At 44.5% G+C, this 21189-nt stretch overlaps 1 protein-coding gene across 1 annotated transcript in view; it reads left to right on the top strand.

The window, feature by feature from the left end:
* STAB1 (stabilin 1) overlaps positions 1 to 21189 on the top strand; it is a 335521-nt gene that overhangs the window by 90485 nt on the left and 223847 nt on the right. The window contains exons 20-22 of the mRNA XM_029599456.1: positions 1062 to 1151; positions 15175 to 15261; positions 20918 to 21029. Of these exons, the coding sequence (XP_029455316.1) occupies positions 1062 to 1151; positions 15175 to 15261; positions 20918 to 21029 (289 nt within the window). The remainder of the gene's footprint in view (positions 1 to 1061; positions 1152 to 15174; positions 15262 to 20917; positions 21030 to 21189) is intronic.

Below are 21189 nucleotides of genomic sequence, written 5' to 3'. Positions count from 1 at the left end.
ACATTTCCCCACCTCCAGGGACATCACCCTTCTTGCCCACCCTTTGTAATAGCCCTCTTGGTAGACAAATATTTATATATTGCATGCACAAAATAATAGATAAAGAATGGAGAATTGATTATATTTTATGTTTTGTTGAATTGTTTTGATATTGTTTTTGCTGTGTTTATGGATGTTCTTATTATATTTTTTATTGCATGTTGTGTACCCTGGAGCTTTTGTTTAGCCTCTCTTTTTCCTTGACTTTTCTCTTTTGTCTTGCTCTTTAATTTTTATCTTGGTATCTCTCCCATATTTCCTTAATGTTACATTAGAGGTGAACTATGCTTAATTATTTTCCTCTCTTTTTTCTTCTTTATTATGTATAGTACTGTGATTTATTGCCTCTTATATATGTTACTACAAGTTTGTATACTTATTTAATATTTGAAATTTCAATAAACATAAAGTTTAAAAAAATTGAAGTTATAAATAAATACGCAAATCAATCAATGAATCAATAAATAGATAAGCATAATCTTGTCTGAGAAAATCTACCCATTTTCTATATGAGATCCTCTCTAATCTCTCAAAATTATTTTTTTAAATCATTTTTTGAACAATTAGTTTTCTTACTTATGGTTAGTTACACTGATAGAGTACTATGTAGTTGGCATTTTCTCAAACCTTTATTACCTCTCTAATTTGTTTGATGTTTACAGACTTACCACAAATCATCATGACAAGGATGTTGCATTAAAATGTAACACTGCCAGACATCATCACTGTTCATTTGAATAATGTCTTTCTGTGAACTCAGCCTGACACATGCCCCAGAATGCTATGCAGACAATGGCATTAAGATGTTAGTCAATCTATATTTCCAAAATGGCTTTTGTCATTAGATCTTGTTAACGTTGGACCTATGACGAGCTCCTTGATTTGCTTCAGATCTTCATTTATATGAAGTCTGCACTGGGTAGCAATCTCTAAACCAGTACAGTGATCTGGTTTCATGATTAGGGACAGGGCTTTCCTGGACATTGCCACCATATTAACTCCTATTCTTTTCTGCTCTGCAGAGTGCAGCATTTAGTGGATGTACCTACTTAGCAGATGGCTTCAATGTTAATCAACTGGGTTGTGCCAGAAACTGCAAACAGACTACTTTTGTAAGTATGTGAAGGTGCAACATCTCCCTGGGTTGCATTTGTGTTGTGCATGATGGCATATAATTTTTTAAAAATATTTATAACAGAAGACAGTGAAATTACACCACACTGCAAGCTATATAGAAATACAATTATACATAGCCATACTTCTGTAGTAATAAGTAGTAGATATAGGCAATAAAAATGGGCAGGGCATGGTCTGGGCGGAGCTTGGGCAAGTTGGGGGAAGGCCAAGAGATGTGCTCATAAATACTTATGCACACAGGTGTGTGCCGGAGTCCCCTGCCACGTAACTTTATTACTGCTATGGATGTCATGTATGTAATAAAATAAAAAATTCTAGACTAGTCAGCAGGATTTTATGGGTTGGTGCTAACACGGGGAAAGGGAGGCTAACTAAGGGAGTTTGGAAGTGCTATCTCTTGCCTGGGCAAATTGGGAACGAATTGGTGAAACTGGTAATGGAGTGGATGCTGCCCCTTTAAAAATCCCCCCACTTACACAGTGGAAGCAAGATTTACGTGTACATGTGCATGCCCATTTAAAATTGCACGCACATGCCCACACGCTCAGCCTATTTTATAACATACGCACATATGTTATAAACTATCCACATCCATGGGCACAAGCCAGCAAATGCACGCACATATGCTCCTGCACATCTTTTTAAAAGTTACCATATTAGTCTAATACGTGCCTGTGGTTTAGAGTGTAAAAGAGAGATCGAATTGATAAACAAATTGGGAAGACCAAATTTATTTAAGACCCAGATTAAATATTTTCATAGTACATGATTGAATGCCTTTTCTGAGTCTAAACTAGTTGTTATGAAATCTTTATTAACTTGATCTTTGGAATATAAGGCTTGTATTAGCTTCCTCACATTGGCTACACCATGTCTATCCTAAACAAATCCTGTTTGATCTATTGAAATTAGGCAAAGAATGACTTGACTCAGTTGATTCGCTAATACATTGGCTAAAAGTTTTATGTCAACATTAATTAAAGAGATAGGGTGGTAAGATTTTGACAGTGTCAACTCTTTACCTACTTTGGGGAATACCATTATAGGTGCTTGGTTTGCCTCATCAGAAAAGGCTCCCACATTCAAGCAATGGGCAAACACAAGCAGAAGCGAATCAGGTATAGAAGTATTTGAAATTCTATAGAACTCAGAGCTCAAGCCATCTATGCTGGTAGCCTTCTCCAATTTAAGTCGAAGGATCTATTTTTGTTAATGGCATGCCCAGCATAGTATGTCATTTGTGGGAGGTGTAGTTTTCAAAAAATTGTTCCATTTCAGGGAGGGAAGTCCCTTTTTCTGAGTACAAATCACTGTAATATTGTATGAAATTTTGAGCAATATCTGCATAAATGAGCTGATTTTCCTTTTTAATCTTACATCTGAAGAATATATTGTCGAGATATACGAGATGACACAAGATGAGCCAGTAGACTACTCACTTTTGTTGCAATAAATGGAACAAATGTTTCCTAGTATCATCCAATAAGTCCTTAACTTCTGTGGCCATATCTTTAACATGTTATGCCTTTAGAGTATATAATTGTTTAGTAAGCCTCAAGATCTCTGTATCCCTTTCTTTAAGAACATAAGAACATGAGAACATGCCATACTGGGTCAGACCAAGGGTCTATCAAGCCCAGCATCCTGTTTCCAACAGTGGCCAATCCAGGCCATAAGAACCTGGCAAGTACCCAAAAACTAAGTCTATTCCATGTTACCATTGCTAGTAATAGCAGTGGTTATTATCTAAGTCAACTTAATTAATACCATGTAATGGACTTCTTCTCTAAGAACTTATCCAATCCTTTTTTAAACACAGCTATACTAACTGCACTAACCACATCTTCTGGCAACAAATTCCAGAGTTTGATTGTGCCTTGAGTGAAAAAGAACTTTCTCCGATTAGTTTTAAATGTGCCACATGCTAACTTCATGGAGTGCCCCCTAGTATTTCTATTATCCGAAAGAGTAAAAAAACGATTCACATCTACCCATTCTAGACCTCTCATGATTTTAAACACCTCTATCATATCCCCCCCCCTTAGCCGTCTCTTCTCCAAGCTGAAAAGTCCTAACCTCTTTAATCTTTCCTCATAAGGGAGCTGTTCCATTCCCCTTATCATTTTGGTCACCCTTCTCTGTACCTTCTCCATCGCAATTATATCTTTTTTGAGATGCGGTGACCAGAATTGTACACAGTATTCTAGATGCAGTCTCACCATGTAGCGATACAGAGGCATTATGACATTTTCCGTTTTATTCACCATTCCCTTTCTAATAATTCCCAACATTCTGTTTGATTTTTTGACTGCCGCAGCACACTGAACCGACGATTTCAATGTGTTATCCACTATGATGCCTAGATCTCTTTCTTGGGTAGTAGCACCTAATATGGAACCTAACATTGTGTAACTATAGCATGGGTTATTTTTCCCTATATGCATCACCTTGCAATTGTCCACATTAAATTTCATCTGCCATTTTGATGCCCAATTTTCTAGCCTCACAAGGTCTTCCTGCAATTTATCCAATCTGCTTGTGATTTAACTACTCTGAATAATTTTGTATCATCTGCAAATTTGATTACCTCATTTGTCGTATTTTTTTCCAGATCATTTATAAATATATTGAAAGTAAGGGTCCCAATACAGATCCCTGAGGCACTCCACTGCCCACACCCTTCCAATGAGAAAATTGTCCATTTAATCCTACTCTCTGTTTCCTGTCTTTTAGCCAGATTGTAATCCACGAAAGGACATCGCCACCTATCCCATGACTTTTTACTTTTTCTAGAAGCCTCTCATGAGGAACTCTGTCAAACACCTTCTGAAAATCCATCTACCAGTTCACCTTTATCTACATGTTTATTAACTCCTTCCAAAAAGTGAAGCAGATTTCTGAGGCAAGACTTGCCTTGGGTAAATCCATGCTAACTTTGTTCCATTAAACCATGTCTTTCTATATGTTCTGTGATTTTGATGTTTAGAATACTTTCCACTATTTTTCCTGGCACTGAAGTCAGGCTAACCGGTCTGTAGTTTCCCGGATCGCCCCTGGAGCCCTTTTTAAATATTGGGGTTACATTTGCTATCCTCCAGTCTTCAGGTACAATGGATGATTTTAATGATAGGTTACACATTTTTACTAATAGGTCTGAAATTTCATTTTTAGTTCCTTCAGAACCCTGGAGTGTATACCATCCGGTCCAGGTGATTTACTACTCTTAAGTTTGTCAATCAGGTCTACCACATCTTCTAGGTTCACCGTGATTTGGTTCAGTCCATCTGAATCATTACCCATGAAAACCTTCTCCAGTACGGGTATCTCCCCAACATCCTCTTCAGTAAACACCGAAGCAAAGAAATCATTTAATCTTTCCGTGATGGCCTTATCTTCTCTAAGTGCCCCTTTAGCCCCTCGATCATCTAATGGTCCAACTGACTCCCTCACAGGCTTTCTGCTTCGGATATATTTTTTAAAGTTTTTTCTGGGAGTTTTTGCCTCTACAGCCAACTTCTTTTCAAATTCTCTCTTAGCCTGTCTTATGCATTATCCTATTTTCTTCTGTTGGACCCTTCTTCCAATTTTTGAATGAACATCTTTTTGCTAAAATAGCTTCTTTCACCTCCCTTTTTAACCATGCTGGTAATCGTTTTGCCTTCTTTCCACCTTTCTTAATCTTTGGAATACATCTGGATTGTGCTTCTAGGATGGTATTTTTTAACAATGACCATGCCTCTTGCACACTTTTTACCTTTGTAACTGCTCCTTTCAGTTTTTTTCTAACTATTTTTCTCATTTTATCAAAGTTCCCTTTTGAAAGTTTGGCATGAGAGCCATGGATTTGCTTACTGCCCCCCTTCCAGTCATTAATTGAAATTTGATCATATTATGATCATTATTGCCAAGCGGCCCCTCCACCGTTACCTCTCTCACCAAATCCTGTGCTCCACTGAGAATTAGATCTAAAATTGCTCCCTCTCTCGTCGGTTCCTGAACCAATTGTTCCATAAAACTGTCATTTATTCCATCCAGGAACTTTATCTCTCTAGCATGTCCTGATGATATATTTACCCAGTCAATATTGGGTAATTGAAATCTTCCATTACTACCGCACTACCAATTTGGTTAGCTTCCCTAATTTCTCTTAGCATTTCACTGTCCGTCTCACCATCTTGGCCAGGAGGACGGTAGTATGCTCCTATCACTATAGTCTTCCCAAACACACAAAGGATTTCTACCCATAAAGATTCCAGAAAGAGAGAGAGGAAAATTCAAGAACCAAAAATAAAGCAAATAAAATGTAAAAATATAACAAGGGAAAAAATATCAACAAGGAAATTGAAGGCAAACTCAGTCATATCTAAATCTGTTTCATATCTGCCCCTATGTACCCTGGATATCCTTAGGAGCAATTAGGAGACTATCCAGGGTATCCAAGAAATTACAGTATATATCCTGAAGAAAATCATAGATTGGTTGGCTTAATATCTGTGATTAAGAAGAAGTCTACTCCTGCGCAAGTTATCCCAATATGGGAATTCACTAAAAAGTAATACTGCTCTTCCTAATATCAAATAAACTGGTAGAAATATATATAGTGTTGCGGTCTCGGTCGCCACGCTGGCGCCCGAGGCCTTACCTTCCTCCCGAGTCCCGGGGAGCTGCCGCGTTCCGCGGTCTCAGGACCTCGGCCGCTGCTTTCCGGGGAGCTGCCGCGTTCCGCGGGCCTGCAGTGCCTCCGGGCGCCATGCGCCGGCTCTCACGCTGCCGCTGGCGTGGCCTCACGGCCAGTCCCGCCCCCAGGCGCGCGCGCGCGACTGTCCTCCACTTTTAAAGGGACCAGCGCGGGAAAACCCGGCTCCTCCCTTCTATGACGTCAGACGCTGCAGGGCTATTTAAGCCCTGCAGTCCCTTCCCTTCTTTGCCTTGCAACGAGGTTCACTACTTCCTGTAGTTCTAAGTTGCGTTCTGGATTGCCTGTTACCTGCCTGACTTCGCTCTGCCTGACTCCGCTTGCCTGCTACCTGCCTTGACCACGGTTTGCCTGACTCCGCTTGCCTGCTACCTGCCTGACTCCGCTCTGCCTGACTCCGCTTGCCTGCTACCTGCCTGCCTCCGCTCTGCCTGACTCCGCTTGCCTGCTACCTGCCTTGACCACGGTCTGCCTGACTCCGCTGCCTGCTACCTGCCTTGACCACGGTTTGCCTGACTCCTGCTTGTCTTCAGCCTGCCTTGACTCCGGTTCGTGACTCCGACTCCTGCTTCTTCAGCCTGCCCTGACCTCGGTTCGTGACACCGGCTTCTGCTCGCCCGCTGCCGGCCCAGACTCCGGTCCGGATTCCACTCCTGGGTTTCTTCGGCCTCGCCTAAGTCCCAGCGGTCCGGGTCCCTACGGGCTCCTCCTGGGGGGACCTCGGGCTTCCAGGGCGAAGTCTCCTAAGTCCTAGCAACCCGGGCTCCCACAGCTCCTCTGGAGGAGTCTCGGGTTTCCAGGTGAAGATCCTGTTGCCCAGTGGGAGTTCTGCCTACCGACTGTTCCCTCGGGCCAGTCGGCCCAAGGATCCACATCCGGATTGTCTCCAGCATAACAGTTTGCAAGGCCATGGATCCGGCAGACCTCGCCGGGCTACAGGCCATTCCGGGTTTGGCCCAGCGGTTGGTGCAGCAACAACAAGTCCTGGATTCCCTGGCTGCTACAGTAGAGCGGCTGGCGTCTCGCATGGATACCGAGCCGCCCGCGCCCGTTCCAGTACCGGCACCTGTCCCTGCACCACTGGTAACCCTTCAGACCCCTACGCAGCTCCCAGCGCCCTCTCGCTATGCCGGGGATGCCAAAGCGTGCCGAGGGTTTTTAAATCAATGTTATGTGCGCTTTGCACTACTGCCTAACCAGTTTCCTACTGATGGTACCAAGGTGGCGTACATTTTTGCCCTTCTGGACGGACGGGCCCTGAATTGGGCTTCCCCCATGTGGGAGAATAATGATCCTGCACTGGGGGACTTGAATCGCTTTGTGGAAGAGTTCAAAGCGGCCTTCGATGAGCCAGCACGACAGGCTTCCGCTACCTCAGAGTTACTTCAGCTCCGGCAAGGGTCACGGACTTTGGCAGACTACGCATTGGAGTTTCGCACCCTTGCCCACGAGGTAGGCTGGCAGGATGAGGCTCTCCGGGGTGTGTTCCTGGAAGGCTTAGCCAGTCGTATTAAGGACGAACTAGCGGCTCGGGACCTGCCGGAGACCCTGAGTTCCCTGATTGACTTAGCGGGTCGTATTGATCGGCGTTTGCAGCAGAGGGCGAAAGAGGGGCGCCCTTTCCGACGCTCGACGTCCGTGATTCCCAGGTCCTCGAATTCGGGTTCGAGTTCGGGGTCACGAGGAACTACTTCTTCACCTACAACTGCCGCCGACGAGCCCATGCAAGTGGGTCGTTCATCTTTATCTCCCGAAGAAAGGCAGCGACGCCGGGACTTGAGACTGTGCCTGTACTGTGGAGGAAAGGGCCATTACCTTGCCCAGTGTAAAGAACGGGCGGAAAACTCCCGCGCCTAGGTGTAAAGGAGGAGTGTCCCCTAGGCTGCCTTAGTCCTGCTCCTCAATGTACTATGCCAGTAACCTTGGATTATCCAGGTGGTTCTTTCCTCACACAAGCCCTTATTGACTCAGGGGCTGGAGGCAACTTCATTACTAAAGACTTGGTGCAACAGTTGAATCTCCCTACGCGACCTAGGACTCCTGCCTTGCGGATAACTTCTATTCAGGGTACTCCTTTATCAGGGTGCATCTCCACTGAGACCGTCCCGTTAATTTTGCAGACGGGCTTGTTACACACAGAAGAGATTTCCTTGCTAGTGTTGGAGAGAGCAGTATATCCGGTGGTTCTCGGGTTACCCTGGCTTCAGAAACACTCTCCTGTGATTCGCTGGAAAGATTTTCAGATTACCCAGTGGAGTTCGGAGTGTTTCCAATCCTGCCTCCAAGTGAAAAGATTCCAACGGATTCCGCTGGCCCACACCGTACCGGTACTACCGGCTCCGTATGCTGACTTTCAGGATGTTTTTTCCAAGGAAAAAGCGGAATTGTTACCGCAACACCGACCTTTTGACTGTGCAATAGAGTTGCTTCCGGGTACTACTCCCCCACGGGGACGAGTTTATCCCTTGTCTCAGCCAGAGACCCGGGCCATGTCCGAATATATCACTGAGAATCTGGCTAAAGGCTTCATATGCCCTTCCAAGTCCCCCGCCGGAGCAGGTTTCTTTTTTGTTGCCAAAAAAGATGGAGGCTTGCGGCCTTGCATTGATTACCGTGGGCTCAATGCTATCACCAAGAAGAACCGGTATCCGCTTCCCCTCATTCCGGAGTTGTTGGACAGACTCCAAGGAGCACAAGTCTTCACGAAATTGGATCTCCGCGGCGCTTATAACCTGGTTCGAATCCGTCCCGGGGACGAATGGAAGACGGCGTTCAACACCCGGGACGGCCATTATGAATATCTAGTAATGCCGTTTGGACTGTGCAACGCTCCCGCTGTTTTTCAGCACTTAATGAATGAGATTCTGCGTGACTTATTGCATTCCTGCGTGATCGTCTATTTGGAAGACGTTCTCATACACTCCCCGGATCTTGCCTCCCATCGGCAACATGTGAGACAAGTACTCCAGATCTTACGAGACCACCATTTGTATGCCAAGTTCGAAAAATGTCTATTTGAACAAGAGTCGTTACCCTTCCTCGGGTTTATAGTGTCTTCTACAGGTTTCCGGATGGACCCCAGCAAGGTAACCGCCATCAGGAAGTGGCCCCGACCTGAGGGGTTGAAAGCATTACAACGCTTTTTGGGGTTTGCTAACTTCTATAGACACTTTATTCCTCAGTACTCTCGCTTGGTGGCTCCTTTAACCGCATTAACTCGGAAAGGGGCAAACACTCGTCTCTGGCCTGAGGGAGCTTGTGAGGCTTTCGAACTATTAAAGGAGGCGTTCCTCCAGGATACCTGTTTACGCCACCCAGATCCAACACGGCCCTTCTTTGTTGAGGTCGATGCCTCTAACATTGCTGTGGGAGCGGTCCTCTCACAGGTCTCTAACTCCGGACATCTCCTACCCTGCTCCTATTTTTCTAAGAAGTTCTCCTCTGCCGAGTGCAATTACGGCATTGGGGATAAGGAGTTGCTGGCGGTCAAACTTGCGCTGGAGGAATGGAGACAGTGGTTGGAAGGCTCCCTCCATCCGGTTACAATTTATACAGATCACAAGAACCTGGAGTTCCTTAACCAGGCCCAACGTCTTAATCCTCGACAAGCACGATGGTCCCTTTTCTTTAACCGTTTTAATTTCATTCTGAAGTACCGACCCGCGTTGAAGAATGTACGGGCTGACGCACTCTCCCGTTATGAGCTTCAGGAAGAGAAGGAAGACCTTCCACAACACATCATAGATCCCGCTAAAATCCAGTTAGCTAGCACTACAGTTTCCACTCTTGGACGAGTGGTGGTTTCCCACAAAGACCGCAGAAGGGTGTTAGCTTGGGCCCATGACTCGCTTTCAGGGGGTCACGCCGGCAGGGAGAGGACGCTCGACCTGCTTAGCCGCTATTATTGGTGGCCTCGAATGCGACAAGACGTCCGAGTATATGTTGACTCATGCCCAGTATGTGCCCGGCAAAAACCGCCCAGTGGTCGGCCCTGGGGCCTCCTGCAGCCGCTGCCTATTCCCGTGGAACCATGGTCCCACATAGCCACGGACTTTGTAGTGGATCTGCCCCTCTCGGAGGGCAATACGGTGATTTGGGTAACTGTAGACCGTTTTTCTAAGATGATTCGCCTGGTACCCTTGCCCAAGCTGCCCTCTGCACCTGAACTCGCACTCCTGTTCACTACTCACGTCTTCCGGGCTCACGGTCTACCACAGAGTATCGTATCGGATCGAGGGCCACAGTTCACGGCTCGTTTTTGGCGTGCCCTTTGCAGAAAATTTGGGGTCCAATTAAACTTATCCACGGCCTTTCACCCCCAGACTAATGGTCAGACAGAGCGCACGAACCGCACTCTTAAAGCCTTCCTTCGCAGTTTTATCTCCGAAAAAGGGAATAACTGGACTTCTCTCCTGCCTTGGGCAGAGTTCGCCTACAACAACCATACCCATGCTGCCACTGGACAAACCCCTTTCCAGATTGTGTATGGACGTCACCCAAGGCCTCCTTTGCCGCTTCCGATTTCCATTCCATCACCTGCTGCCTTAGCCACAGCACGGCAAGTACATCATCTCTGGAAGAGGATTCAACTCAAACTGACCACCGCAGCAAAAAGGTCCCAGCAGTATACCAACCGTCATCGACGACCAGCGCCAGTTTTTCTGCCAGGTACCAAGGTGTGGTTAAGCACTCGGAACCTCCAACTACCTAACCGCTCTCGTAAGTTGGCCCCTCGATACTGTGGGCCTTTTCAGGTTGCGGAGCGTATTGGTACCGTTTCCTACAGACTTCGCCTTCCGTCTTCACTTCGCATCCACAACGTGTTCCACGTATCCTTGCTGAAACCAGTGGTACTGTCCCGGTACCATCATCCGTCCACGGATGCGCTATCCTCCTCTACATCTTCAGAGACTACGTACCAGGTTCGAGAAGTCCTGGACGTTCGCTTCCATGCCCGTCGCTGGGAATACCTACTGGCATGGGAGGGGTGTGGCTCCGAGGAGGACTCTTGGGAGCCAGCTCGAAACATCTTGGACAAATCATTGCTCACTCAATTTCATTTGGACCATCCCGGGAAACCTGGTCCTCGGCGGAGGGGGAGTAAGAAGGGGGGTACTGTTGCGGTCTCGGTCGCCACGCTGGCGCCCGAGGCCTTACCTTCCTCCCGAGTCCCGGGGAGCTGCCGCGTTCCGCGGTCTCAGGACCTCGGCCGCTGCTTTCCGGGGAGCTGCCGCGTTCCGCGGGCCTGCAGTGCCTCCGGGCGCCATGCGCCGGCTCTCACGCTGCCGCTGGCGTGGCCTCACGGCCAGTCCCGCCCCCAGGCGCGCGCGCGCGACTGTCCTCCACTTTTAAAGGGACCAGCGCGGGAAAACCCGGCTCCTCCCTTCTATGACGTCAGACGCTGCAGGGCTATTTAAGCCCTGCAGTCCCTTCCCTTCTTTGCCTTGCAACGAGGTTCACTACTTCCTGTAGTTCTAAGTTGCGTTCTGGATTGCCTGTTACCTGCCTGACTTCGCTCTGCCTGACTCCGCTTGCCTGCTACCTGCCTTGACCACGGTTTGCCTGACTCCGCTTGCCTGCTACCTGCCTGACTCCGCTCTGCCTGACTCCGCTTGCCTGCTACCTGCCTTGACCACGGTCTGCCTGACTCCGCTGCCTGCTACCTGCCTTGACCACGGTTTGCCTGACTCCTGCTTGTCTTCAGCCTGCCTTGACTCCGGTTCGTGACTCCGACTCCTGCTTCTTCAGCCTGCCCTGACCTCGGTTCGTGACACCGGCTTCTGCTCGCCCGCTGCCGGCCCAGACTCCGGTCCGGATTCCACTCCTGGGTTTCTTCGGCCTCGCCTAAGTCCCAGCGGTCCGGGTCCCTACGGGCTCCTCCTGGGGGGACCTCGGGCTTCCAGGGCGAAGTCTCCTAAGTCCTAGCAACCCGGGCTCCCACAGCTCCTCTGGAGGAGTCTCGGGTTTCCAGGTGAAGATCCTGTTGCCCAGTGGGAGTTCTGCCTACCGACTGTTCCCTCGGGCCAGTCGGCCCAAGGATCCACATCCGGATTGTCTCCAGCATAACATATAGCCACATATCACACTTTAGCAATAATGAAATCAAGACCTGGTTTATGTGGTCCCGTATTTACCCTGAATATCACTTTGGAGCAATAATGGAGGATAACGAAAACATCTGCAAGATTACAGTGATCAACATAAAAATCAATCGGAGTTGGCATAATATCTGTAATTAAAACCATTCCTACAGAGTCATAGACAACAAGATAATTATGCAGATAAAAATATACTGCTCTTCTGTGTCATTAAATAAGAGAATTTTCATGTCTTCATAATTAACCTCTTCTTTGGGTAGGTACACCCGCCAAAGTTTCATTTTATCTGCAAAATTTAAGATCCGTGCTATTACGGGCCTTGGTTGAACTATATTTTCTTTAAGCGGGCCAACCTATGCACCCTTTCTATTACAATAGACTCAGGAGGTCATTTTTCAAAGCGATCGCATGCGAAAAGGGACTTTTCGCGTGCAATCACTAAAAAGGGGCGGCGTCAAGACCGGAACAGGAGGAGTCGGGGCAGCACTGGGGCGGATGCCGTGAAGACAGCGTGGATGGTGAAAAGGGTAAGGAGCCTTTTCACTGCCTATTTTGCGCCCAATAGCGCCATCATAAAAGGTGGTGCTATTGGGTGTGAAAGCCGGCAGCGATCGCACCCACAGAGGTGTGATCGCTGCCGGCTTTCGCAGGCCTGCCCCCCTGCCCCACGCGATTCACGACGCCGCGGTGTGTTAGAAAATCTAGGCCTCAGTCTCTAGAGACAGGACAAGATGTTCTGGAAGCCATACTTGGAGCCAGTGTATCAGTTTATTTATTTTATTTATTTAAAATCTTTTCTATACCGTCGTTCAGTATATTACCGTCACAACGGTTTACATAGGGGCACATATAGAAAATTGTACATGTATCTGTTGCTATTTACAGATTCTAGTAGTCCAATTACTCGAATATTGTCCCTTCTACCATGATTGTCCTGATCTTCAGTTCTATCCCTAAAAGTTTCATTTTCTTTTTGCAGCACTGCTATTTGTGTTTCCAGATTCCCTGGCACCATTTCTTGCACAGTAACTCACTGATCTAACTCAGCTGGGTCACTTGTTTATCAAAACCTTCCCTTATTTTATCAAGAGAAGATTGAAGTCTGCTCCATCTTTCTTCTTTAGCTGCCGAAACCCCTTTAGGTATTTCCTTTAACAGGCATTAAATGCTGTTCCAGATTCATGCGCCATCTTGGATTCCGGTAACTTGTTCTTATCTTTTGCAAGTCGCAATGTTTTAGGGAGGTTATATTCCACTCCAGACACAGTGAAATTCACTTTCAGTGATCTTACAAGAATATCTCATTATTATGAACAAAAATCACACTGAAAAATATTCAGTTGGTTCTTCTATTTTGCGGATAACTGCCAACCTTGATGAAGCTCATCCAACACATGACTCTTCAACTCATCGCCATAGCTGAAAGTCAGTATATAATTTTATAGTCAGAATAAATTAAATCAGGTAACAGTGAGGCTGATAGTAATGAAATTCTCACTCACTTGACTCAATGGGTTAAATTATTTTCTACTCTCACTCTCCCTCTCCTCCTCCTTAAGGTGCTGGCTGGCTAATGAACAAAAATTGTACGTTAACCCTTTTGTTTCCAGCTCTGGAGAAAGAAAGAAAAATCTGGTTTTCATAATACTAATAATTTTAGATTGCAATCCATTTGGGGCAGGGACTTGTACATATGTAAAATTTCTTTTAAAAAGCTCTGGTTTAGGTTGCTCTATAATGCCAAAATAAAAAGAAATGACATGGAAAGGAGAGCAGCAAACATTACGGAGAGGCGTGTTTATTTGAGAATACCAGCAAACAAATAGATCCTATGTTTTTGAAAAAGAATTCCTTTATGGTGATGTTGACCAGAAGATCCAGGTCTAGTGTCAGGTAGAAGGTGAAGGCAGTGACTTTAGTGAGCAAAGTACCCAGATTTTCCATACCTTGCTTATAGTGAAAATTCAGAAGTTAAGGAGTTCAACTAAAGCTAAATCATAATTCAAATGGAAAGTTAGTTTATTAAGGTTAAATAATTAAGCTGATTCAAATTGATCTCCCTGCTATCATTATTCACCGAGGAAAAAAATAGGGTGACAGATGAGGATACCCATGTAAGTGCATTGTTACATAAGCTGGTAAAAGATATCATTTCTTTATTCCTTACCAACTGCGCTTTTTTCTTGACCAGAAGAAGCCTCCAATTGTGGTGCCCAACAATGGTGTTTAAATTTAAATAAGATATCTTTGTAAACTTTGTAAATAAGAGTTCTTTGTAAACCGGCATGATGTGCTTCACGAATGTCGGTAAATAAAAGTTAATAAATAAATAAATAAATATCATGACCATGTAGCAAGTTAATGCTTTTTTTTTCTTGTTATAATTGTTCTTATGTTTCATACTCTCATGATGCCTATATTTTCAACCCCCTTATTATTGTGGACTAAGGCTATGTATTTCTTCGTGTTTCTTTTTGTTTCTAATTGAAATATTTCTTTTTTTGATTAGCCTTTGCTTGTCATAAGAATATGACTATGTAAATTTAATTTCAAATAAAAATAAATGTAAAAAAAATCCCAGATTACTGGAAAGCTTCTATAGAAACACAGAATGTGATAAGGAAGATATGGAAGGATTTATAAGCCCCATCCTTGGTGCCCAATTTGCTTCAATTTACAGTGCCATAAATCTTAGTCCATCTCTGGCTTCCCTTCACTTCTTTACACAGAGGGATTCTTTGTGCTTATCCTAGGCCTTCTTGAAATGTTACTGCTTTCCCCCCCCCCCCCCCCCCCCCCACCCACCACCTCCATTGGGAGGCTGTTGCGTTGAGCTTTGACGATGGAAAGGGTGAACATAGAATAGATGAAAGGGAAGAGAACAGCAGATCTACTTCCAGCAGACCCAGAGATATGAAATTATATTAAATCCAGTGACCACACAGACTGATAGGATAAAGGGGAAAATACTTAATAAGTCTTAAGGGTCTTTGGCCATCTTCAGACAACATTTACTTTCCTCCAGGTGAATTTCCTTCCCATTGTTCTTTTCAACTTTTATACTAAGTGAGGTGACTTGCAAGTGGCGCATGTGGGATTCCTGGATTTCTAAACACTGCGCTTTAATCCAGGGATTGCCCAGTCCACGTATGTGCTTCATTCTGTATGGACTGACCCATTAATGGAAAATGTGTCTATTTGTAGAAACCTGGCTGCTGCAAAGGATTTTTCGGTCCTGACTGCAAACCATGCCCTGGTGGATTCTCTAATCCATGCTATGGCCGAGGAATTGTAAGTGCTCACCTTCCTTTTCTACCAGAATTTCCTGTTCTCTTTCCACTTTTTTTTTCAACGAATTTTATGCAAGTCTTAGTATAATTTTATATAAAGAAAAGTTCTCCCGAGAGGCATTCCTGATTTGGGGACCATGACGTAGTGTAAAGACCTAGAATAGTGAAAAGTTGCGAGACTTTGAAGTAAGTCAGATTTGCAAAGTCTCTCAATGCCACCATGTAGAGGTCTAATTAGCCATATTGGTCCTGTAGATAACTGGAGTCTCTGTAGACAGTAATCCCTTTTAGAGGGCAAACAGAAAGATCTAATAGAACATGAGCATTCATCTGAAGAAGAGGCCTGTGAGGTCTGAATGCTCATATTCTTCAACATCATCTTTGATGGTCTTCTAGCAGGTCTCACAATCTACAAAAACTCCTGAATTCTATCATTGCAGGTATTTGATGTGACATCACTAAAGGAAGCAGGGAGAAGAAAGAGTGTTAGAGGATCGAGATATTAGCCTTGCTTATAGAAAGGTGGCATAGTGAGGTGGGCAAATTCAGTTCTCAAAGGAAACAAGCCAGTCTATTATAGAGTAACGAAAATATGCAAATTAATCTGTTTATTGCCCCATATGTATATATAGAAAGGATGTAATTTTAGGAATGTTCTTATGGAATCTGCCCTGAAATAACTACATGTGATAAGTCCGGATAATAAGTTTTAATAAATTGAAATTCAAATTTTCTGCATTTTTTTAAAATCTCTAGTAATCATTTCTTAATAACGAGAGTGTGAAAATCAGATCTTCAACAACTACAAACTAGTCTTGTTCTCAGGCTATCCAGGATGATTATGTATATATCATGAATATTTATCATGGACAAGCTGAAAATCAGATAGTTTGTGACCCTTGAAGATCTGACTTTCACACTCCTGTTAATGAGAAATTATGATTGTAGAAGTCAAAAATGTAGAAAAAAACACGACATTACACCTCAGTAACCTCATGTGGCGTGAATTCAGTCTTTGTAATGACATAATACAGTTAGCAAATGTGCCCCTCTGGTGAAAGATGTCACTACACTGGAATGTAGAGGGTCATTATCATTCGTATTAGAAGCTGACATCAGCAGTCCATAATGCATTTTTACTGTGCAATAATGGTCCATAAAAAATGAGTTTGACCAGTAAGTTGTAGTCATATGAGGAATGAGTCTTGTGTAAGCAACCCAAGGGTCGCATTATTGCAAACTGCATTTTTATTGCTAGGGACCCACTTTAAAATACAATTATTTTATGTCTATAATTGCATTCCTTGCCAATTGGAGCTCAGTCTGTTGCAATTGCCTTATGTTGCCAGCTAAATAAAGGTATTAATACTTCATACGAACATCATAGATATAAGCTGAACCAAGAACAAATATTTGGAAATATGGAGAATGTGATACCTCATATAACGATTGAGCCTCTCAATATTTATCAGAGAATGCTCACAACAAATGTGTCAAATATACACAACGTTAACCAATATGCTAAAAGGTTGGTTTAACGCAATTGATCATTTTTATAATCATTGGTATCCACATTCTAGATTTTACATTTTTTTCCCATTTTTTCATTTTTCTATTAATTGTTTATAGAGACAGATCTCTTATCATTGTGCGTAGCGTGAAGTGGTGACAGCTTTTTTCCAAACACCAGCCTGACCCGACACGATCCGTGTTTCATGGGCTTCTTCAGGGGTACAATGTTGTTGCGGTGTCTACGATGGAAATCAAACAGGATTAATTCTGACTTGTTCAGTGGTGCAATACCAACAGTAACTCACCAAGCGCTATAGTCATACATTTTTAAAGTCTGCCCTGTGACATAACGCTATAGCATGATCTCAGCTTTTACTAAAGCAGGATCCGCCATTAGTTGACCGCGCTTTATTTAAAAGGATCATTGAGTTCTCAGCTGACCAATCAGGGCACAGAGGAGAATTACGTGTACCAATGGGGAACTAGAGCAGCAATGATCATACGATGCTGTCATTAAGTCCTGCTGGAGCTTCTGTTGCGAGAGTGAAAATCCACCATTGCTCGCGATAGTTGAGGTGACTACTGATGTCACCCCCTCTTTCACTTATTGGATGAAAAAGCAACCCCGTTTCTGACACGTAAAGAACGACGGTATCTTCAAGTGGATCATCCACGAATCCCTATGTTATATGGGGTGCCCAAGATTCATAAATCCTTAGACATCTCCCCTCTTCGGCCTATCATCTCAAGTAATGGATCAGCACTAGAACCACTAGCCATTTTTTTGGATTCTTTTTTACAACCTTTTGTTAAACAAATGCACTCATATGTGCAGGACACAACACATGTCTTGAGGAAATTACAAGAAGTGGTTTTACCGTCATCCTCCACTTTGTTAGTCACGATGGATGGTATATCATTATACACCAATGTATCTCAAACAACAGCGTTGTCAATTGTGGAAGAATGTATAAAAGACAACATGGAAGGTGGACGTATTCCCTTTAAATTTATTTTAGAAATTGTGCAACTAGTCCTTCAACACAATTACTTTCAGTTTAATGGCGATTTTTATTTGCAGATTCACGGCATAGCGATGGGGTCCTCAGTAGCCCCATCCATAGCCAATTTGGTCATGGACCATTTTGAGCAGCAATTTATTTATTCCTCAACTTGGTTTACCTACATTCCATTTTGGATCCGTTTCATTGACGATTTATTATTTTTTTGGACAGCTGAATCCACAAGTTTGCAATCTTTTTTAACATGGATAAATAATTTGGATCCAGATCTCAAATTTACTATTCAATCCAGTGATACACAACTTTCTTTTCTGGATATACTCATCAGCAAACAATCAGCTACACTCCACACTACAGTTTACCGCAAGGAAATTGAAAGAAACAACTTTTTACAATATAATAGCTTTCATCCTCAAGCATTTAAAAATGGTCTCCCGGTGAGCCAATTTTTCAGAATACATCGGTTATGCTCATCCAATCACGAATTCAAAATACAAGCGCAAAGCTTAGCAAAAAGATTTTTCGACCGGGGGTATCCATAGTCAGTAGTTTATAAAGCCTATAAACGGGCTTACTATAGGGATGTGCAGACCAAAAGTTTAAGTTCATAAGTCCATAAGTCGAAAGGGGGGGTCATTTGCGGTCAATATGGACATATGGAGAATTCCATAAGTTGAGTCTATGTCCATATGTGCAAATAAAAATTTAAACCCCTCACCCGCCTTAATCCCCCCCCCCCCCCCGACTTACCAAAACTCCCTGGTGGTCCAGCGGGGTCAGGACGCCATTTCTGAACTCCTTTGCAAGGAGCACGTGAGGTTGGCGTCACGTCGGAGTGACGCGGCGTCACGTGATTCCCCTCGGGTCTGCTCCCGGACCCTCGTTGGGCCCAAAAGGCACTTTTGGCCAGCTTGGGGGGGTCAGGAGGGGAATCACGTGACGTCCGCGTCACTCCGACGTGACGCCGACGTCACGTGGTCCATCGCGGTTCCGCTCCCAGAACCCTCATTGGGCCCAAAAGGAACTTTTGGCCAGCTTGGGGGGTCAGGAGGCCCCCCCAAGCTGGCCAAAAGTTCCTTTTGGGCCCAACGAGGCTTCCGGGAGCGAACCCGAGGGGAATCACGTGACGTCCGCGTCACTCCGACGTGACGCCGACGTCACGTGGTCCATCGCGGTTCCGCTCCCGCTCCCGGAACCCTCGTTGGGCCCAAAAGGCACTTTTGGCCAGCTTGGGGGGGTCAGGAGGCCCAAAAGGCACTTTTGGCCAGCTTGGGGGGGTCAGGAGGCCCCCCCAAGCTGGCCAAAAGTGCCTTTTGGGCCCAACGAGGGTTCCAGGAGCGGGAGCGGAACCGCGATGGACCACGTGACGTCGGCGTCACGTCGGAGTGACGCGGACGTCACGTGATTCCCCACGCGTCCGCTCCCGGAAGCCTCGTTGGGCCCCCCCAAGCTGGGGGGGCCCAATGAGGGGGCCCAAGCTGGGGTCACAGCTAACATCTGCGTTCTACAACATACTGACAAATCCTATTTGATTGTACAAAGCATAAAAAAACACTGGCACATCCTACAGCTTCATCTTTCATTTTCAGAACCACCCCTTATTTCGTATCAAAGAAGTAAGAACATTAAGGATTTTGTGGTACATGCTTCACTATCGGGCATAGGATCCCAGGTCATTAATGGGGCACATCTCAAATGTGGAAAATGTGATATGTGCAATTCCACCATAGAAGGGAATGAATGGCGACATCCCACCATGCAGAAGAAATACACAAAAAATGCCCACACAACTTGTGAATCGACACAAGTCATATATCTAATTCAGTGCCCTTGCCCGCTCCTCTATGTGGGCCGGACTAAAAGACAGATTAAGGTTAGGTTACGGGAACATAGGAGTCGTGTTAACACTGCTAACATCGAAGCTCCCATTGTCAAGCATTGTCTTCAATTTTTGCATACATTTGACCAACTGTAATGGACAATATTGGAACAAGTTACAGTAAGTGAAAGAGGGGGTGACGTCAGTAGTCACCTCAACTATCACGAGCAATTGTGGATTTTCACTCTCGCAACAGAAGCTCCAGCAGGACTTAATGACAGCGTCGAATGGTCATCGCTGTTCTAGTTCCCCATTGGTACACGTAATTCTCCTCTGTGCCCTGATTGGTCAGCTGAGAACTCAATGATCCTTTTAAATAAAGCGCGGTCAACTAATGGCGGATCCTGCTTTAGCAAAAGCTGAGATCATGCTATAGCGTTATGTCACGGGACAGACTTTAAAAATGTATGACTATAGCGCTTGGTGAGTTACTGTTGGTATTGCACCACTGAACAAGTCAGAATTAATCCTGTTTGATTTCCATCGTAGACACCGCAACATCATTGTACCCCTGAAGAAGCCCACGAAACACGGATCGTGTCGGGTCAGACTGGTGTTTGGAAAAAAGCTGTCACCACTTCACGCTACGCACAATGATAAGTGATCTGTCGCTATAAACAATTAATAGAAAAATGAAAAAATGGGAAAAATAATGTAAAATCTAGAATGTGGATACCAATGATTATAAATATGGTCAATTGCGTTAAACCAACCTTTTAGCATATTGGTTAACGTTGTGTATATTTGACACATTTGTTGTGAGCATTCTCTGATAAATATTGAGAGGCTCAATCGTTATATGAGGTATCACATTCTCCATATTTCCAAATATTTGTTCTTGGTTCAGCTTATATCTATGATGTTTGTATGAAGTATTAATTAATTGATACATCATAATCGTACAGTTCCTATTTTCAATTCGAGTTAAATAAAGGGAGCACCCAGCCTTAACATTCAGAGTCACTTACAGTTCAACCAGCTGCGGAGAGCCCCCTTGCCTGGCCAATAAGTTACAGAGCTAGTAAACCATGAGATAACTTACTATGAAGAGGGGCACATCTAAGATATTCCATGTTGTAATAGGAGGCAGAGAGCAGCGAAGTTGCAAAACCTTTTCTGCTTAGTGCTGAAGATAAAGAGGTTCTTTTCACATCACTGATCTGCTGCTGCAGCACAGAGCAGATGGTTTCAGTAGCAGTAGAACAGCTTTTCATTCCCTGAATAATTTTCTTGCTTTCTTTCAGTGCAGTGATGGGATGCAGGGAAATGGCAGCTGTATTTGCTTTGAGGATTTCAAAGGACTGGCCTGTCACATATGCTCAAGCCCAAGCAAGCATGGGGACAAGTGTGACAAAGGTAAGCAATTATTCCCTCCATCTTTGGGGAAATTTAGCTCACACCTTTTCATTGGTAGCTCAAGGCAAGTTAAATTCAGGTACTGTAGGTATTTTCCCTGCCCCAGAGGGCTTGCAATCTAAGAGGTGAATTTTCAAAATATTACATGCGTGAAAATTAG

Source organism: Rhinatrema bivittatum, chromosome 4, assembly GCF_901001135.1.
Source record: "Rhinatrema bivittatum chromosome 4, aRhiBiv1.1, whole genome shotgun sequence".
Classification (NCBI taxonomy): domain Eukaryota; kingdom Metazoa; phylum Chordata; class Amphibia; order Gymnophiona; family Rhinatrematidae; genus Rhinatrema; species Rhinatrema bivittatum.
Note: the sequence above shows the minus strand (reverse complement) of the source record. Positions and strands in the feature narration are given on the sequence as shown.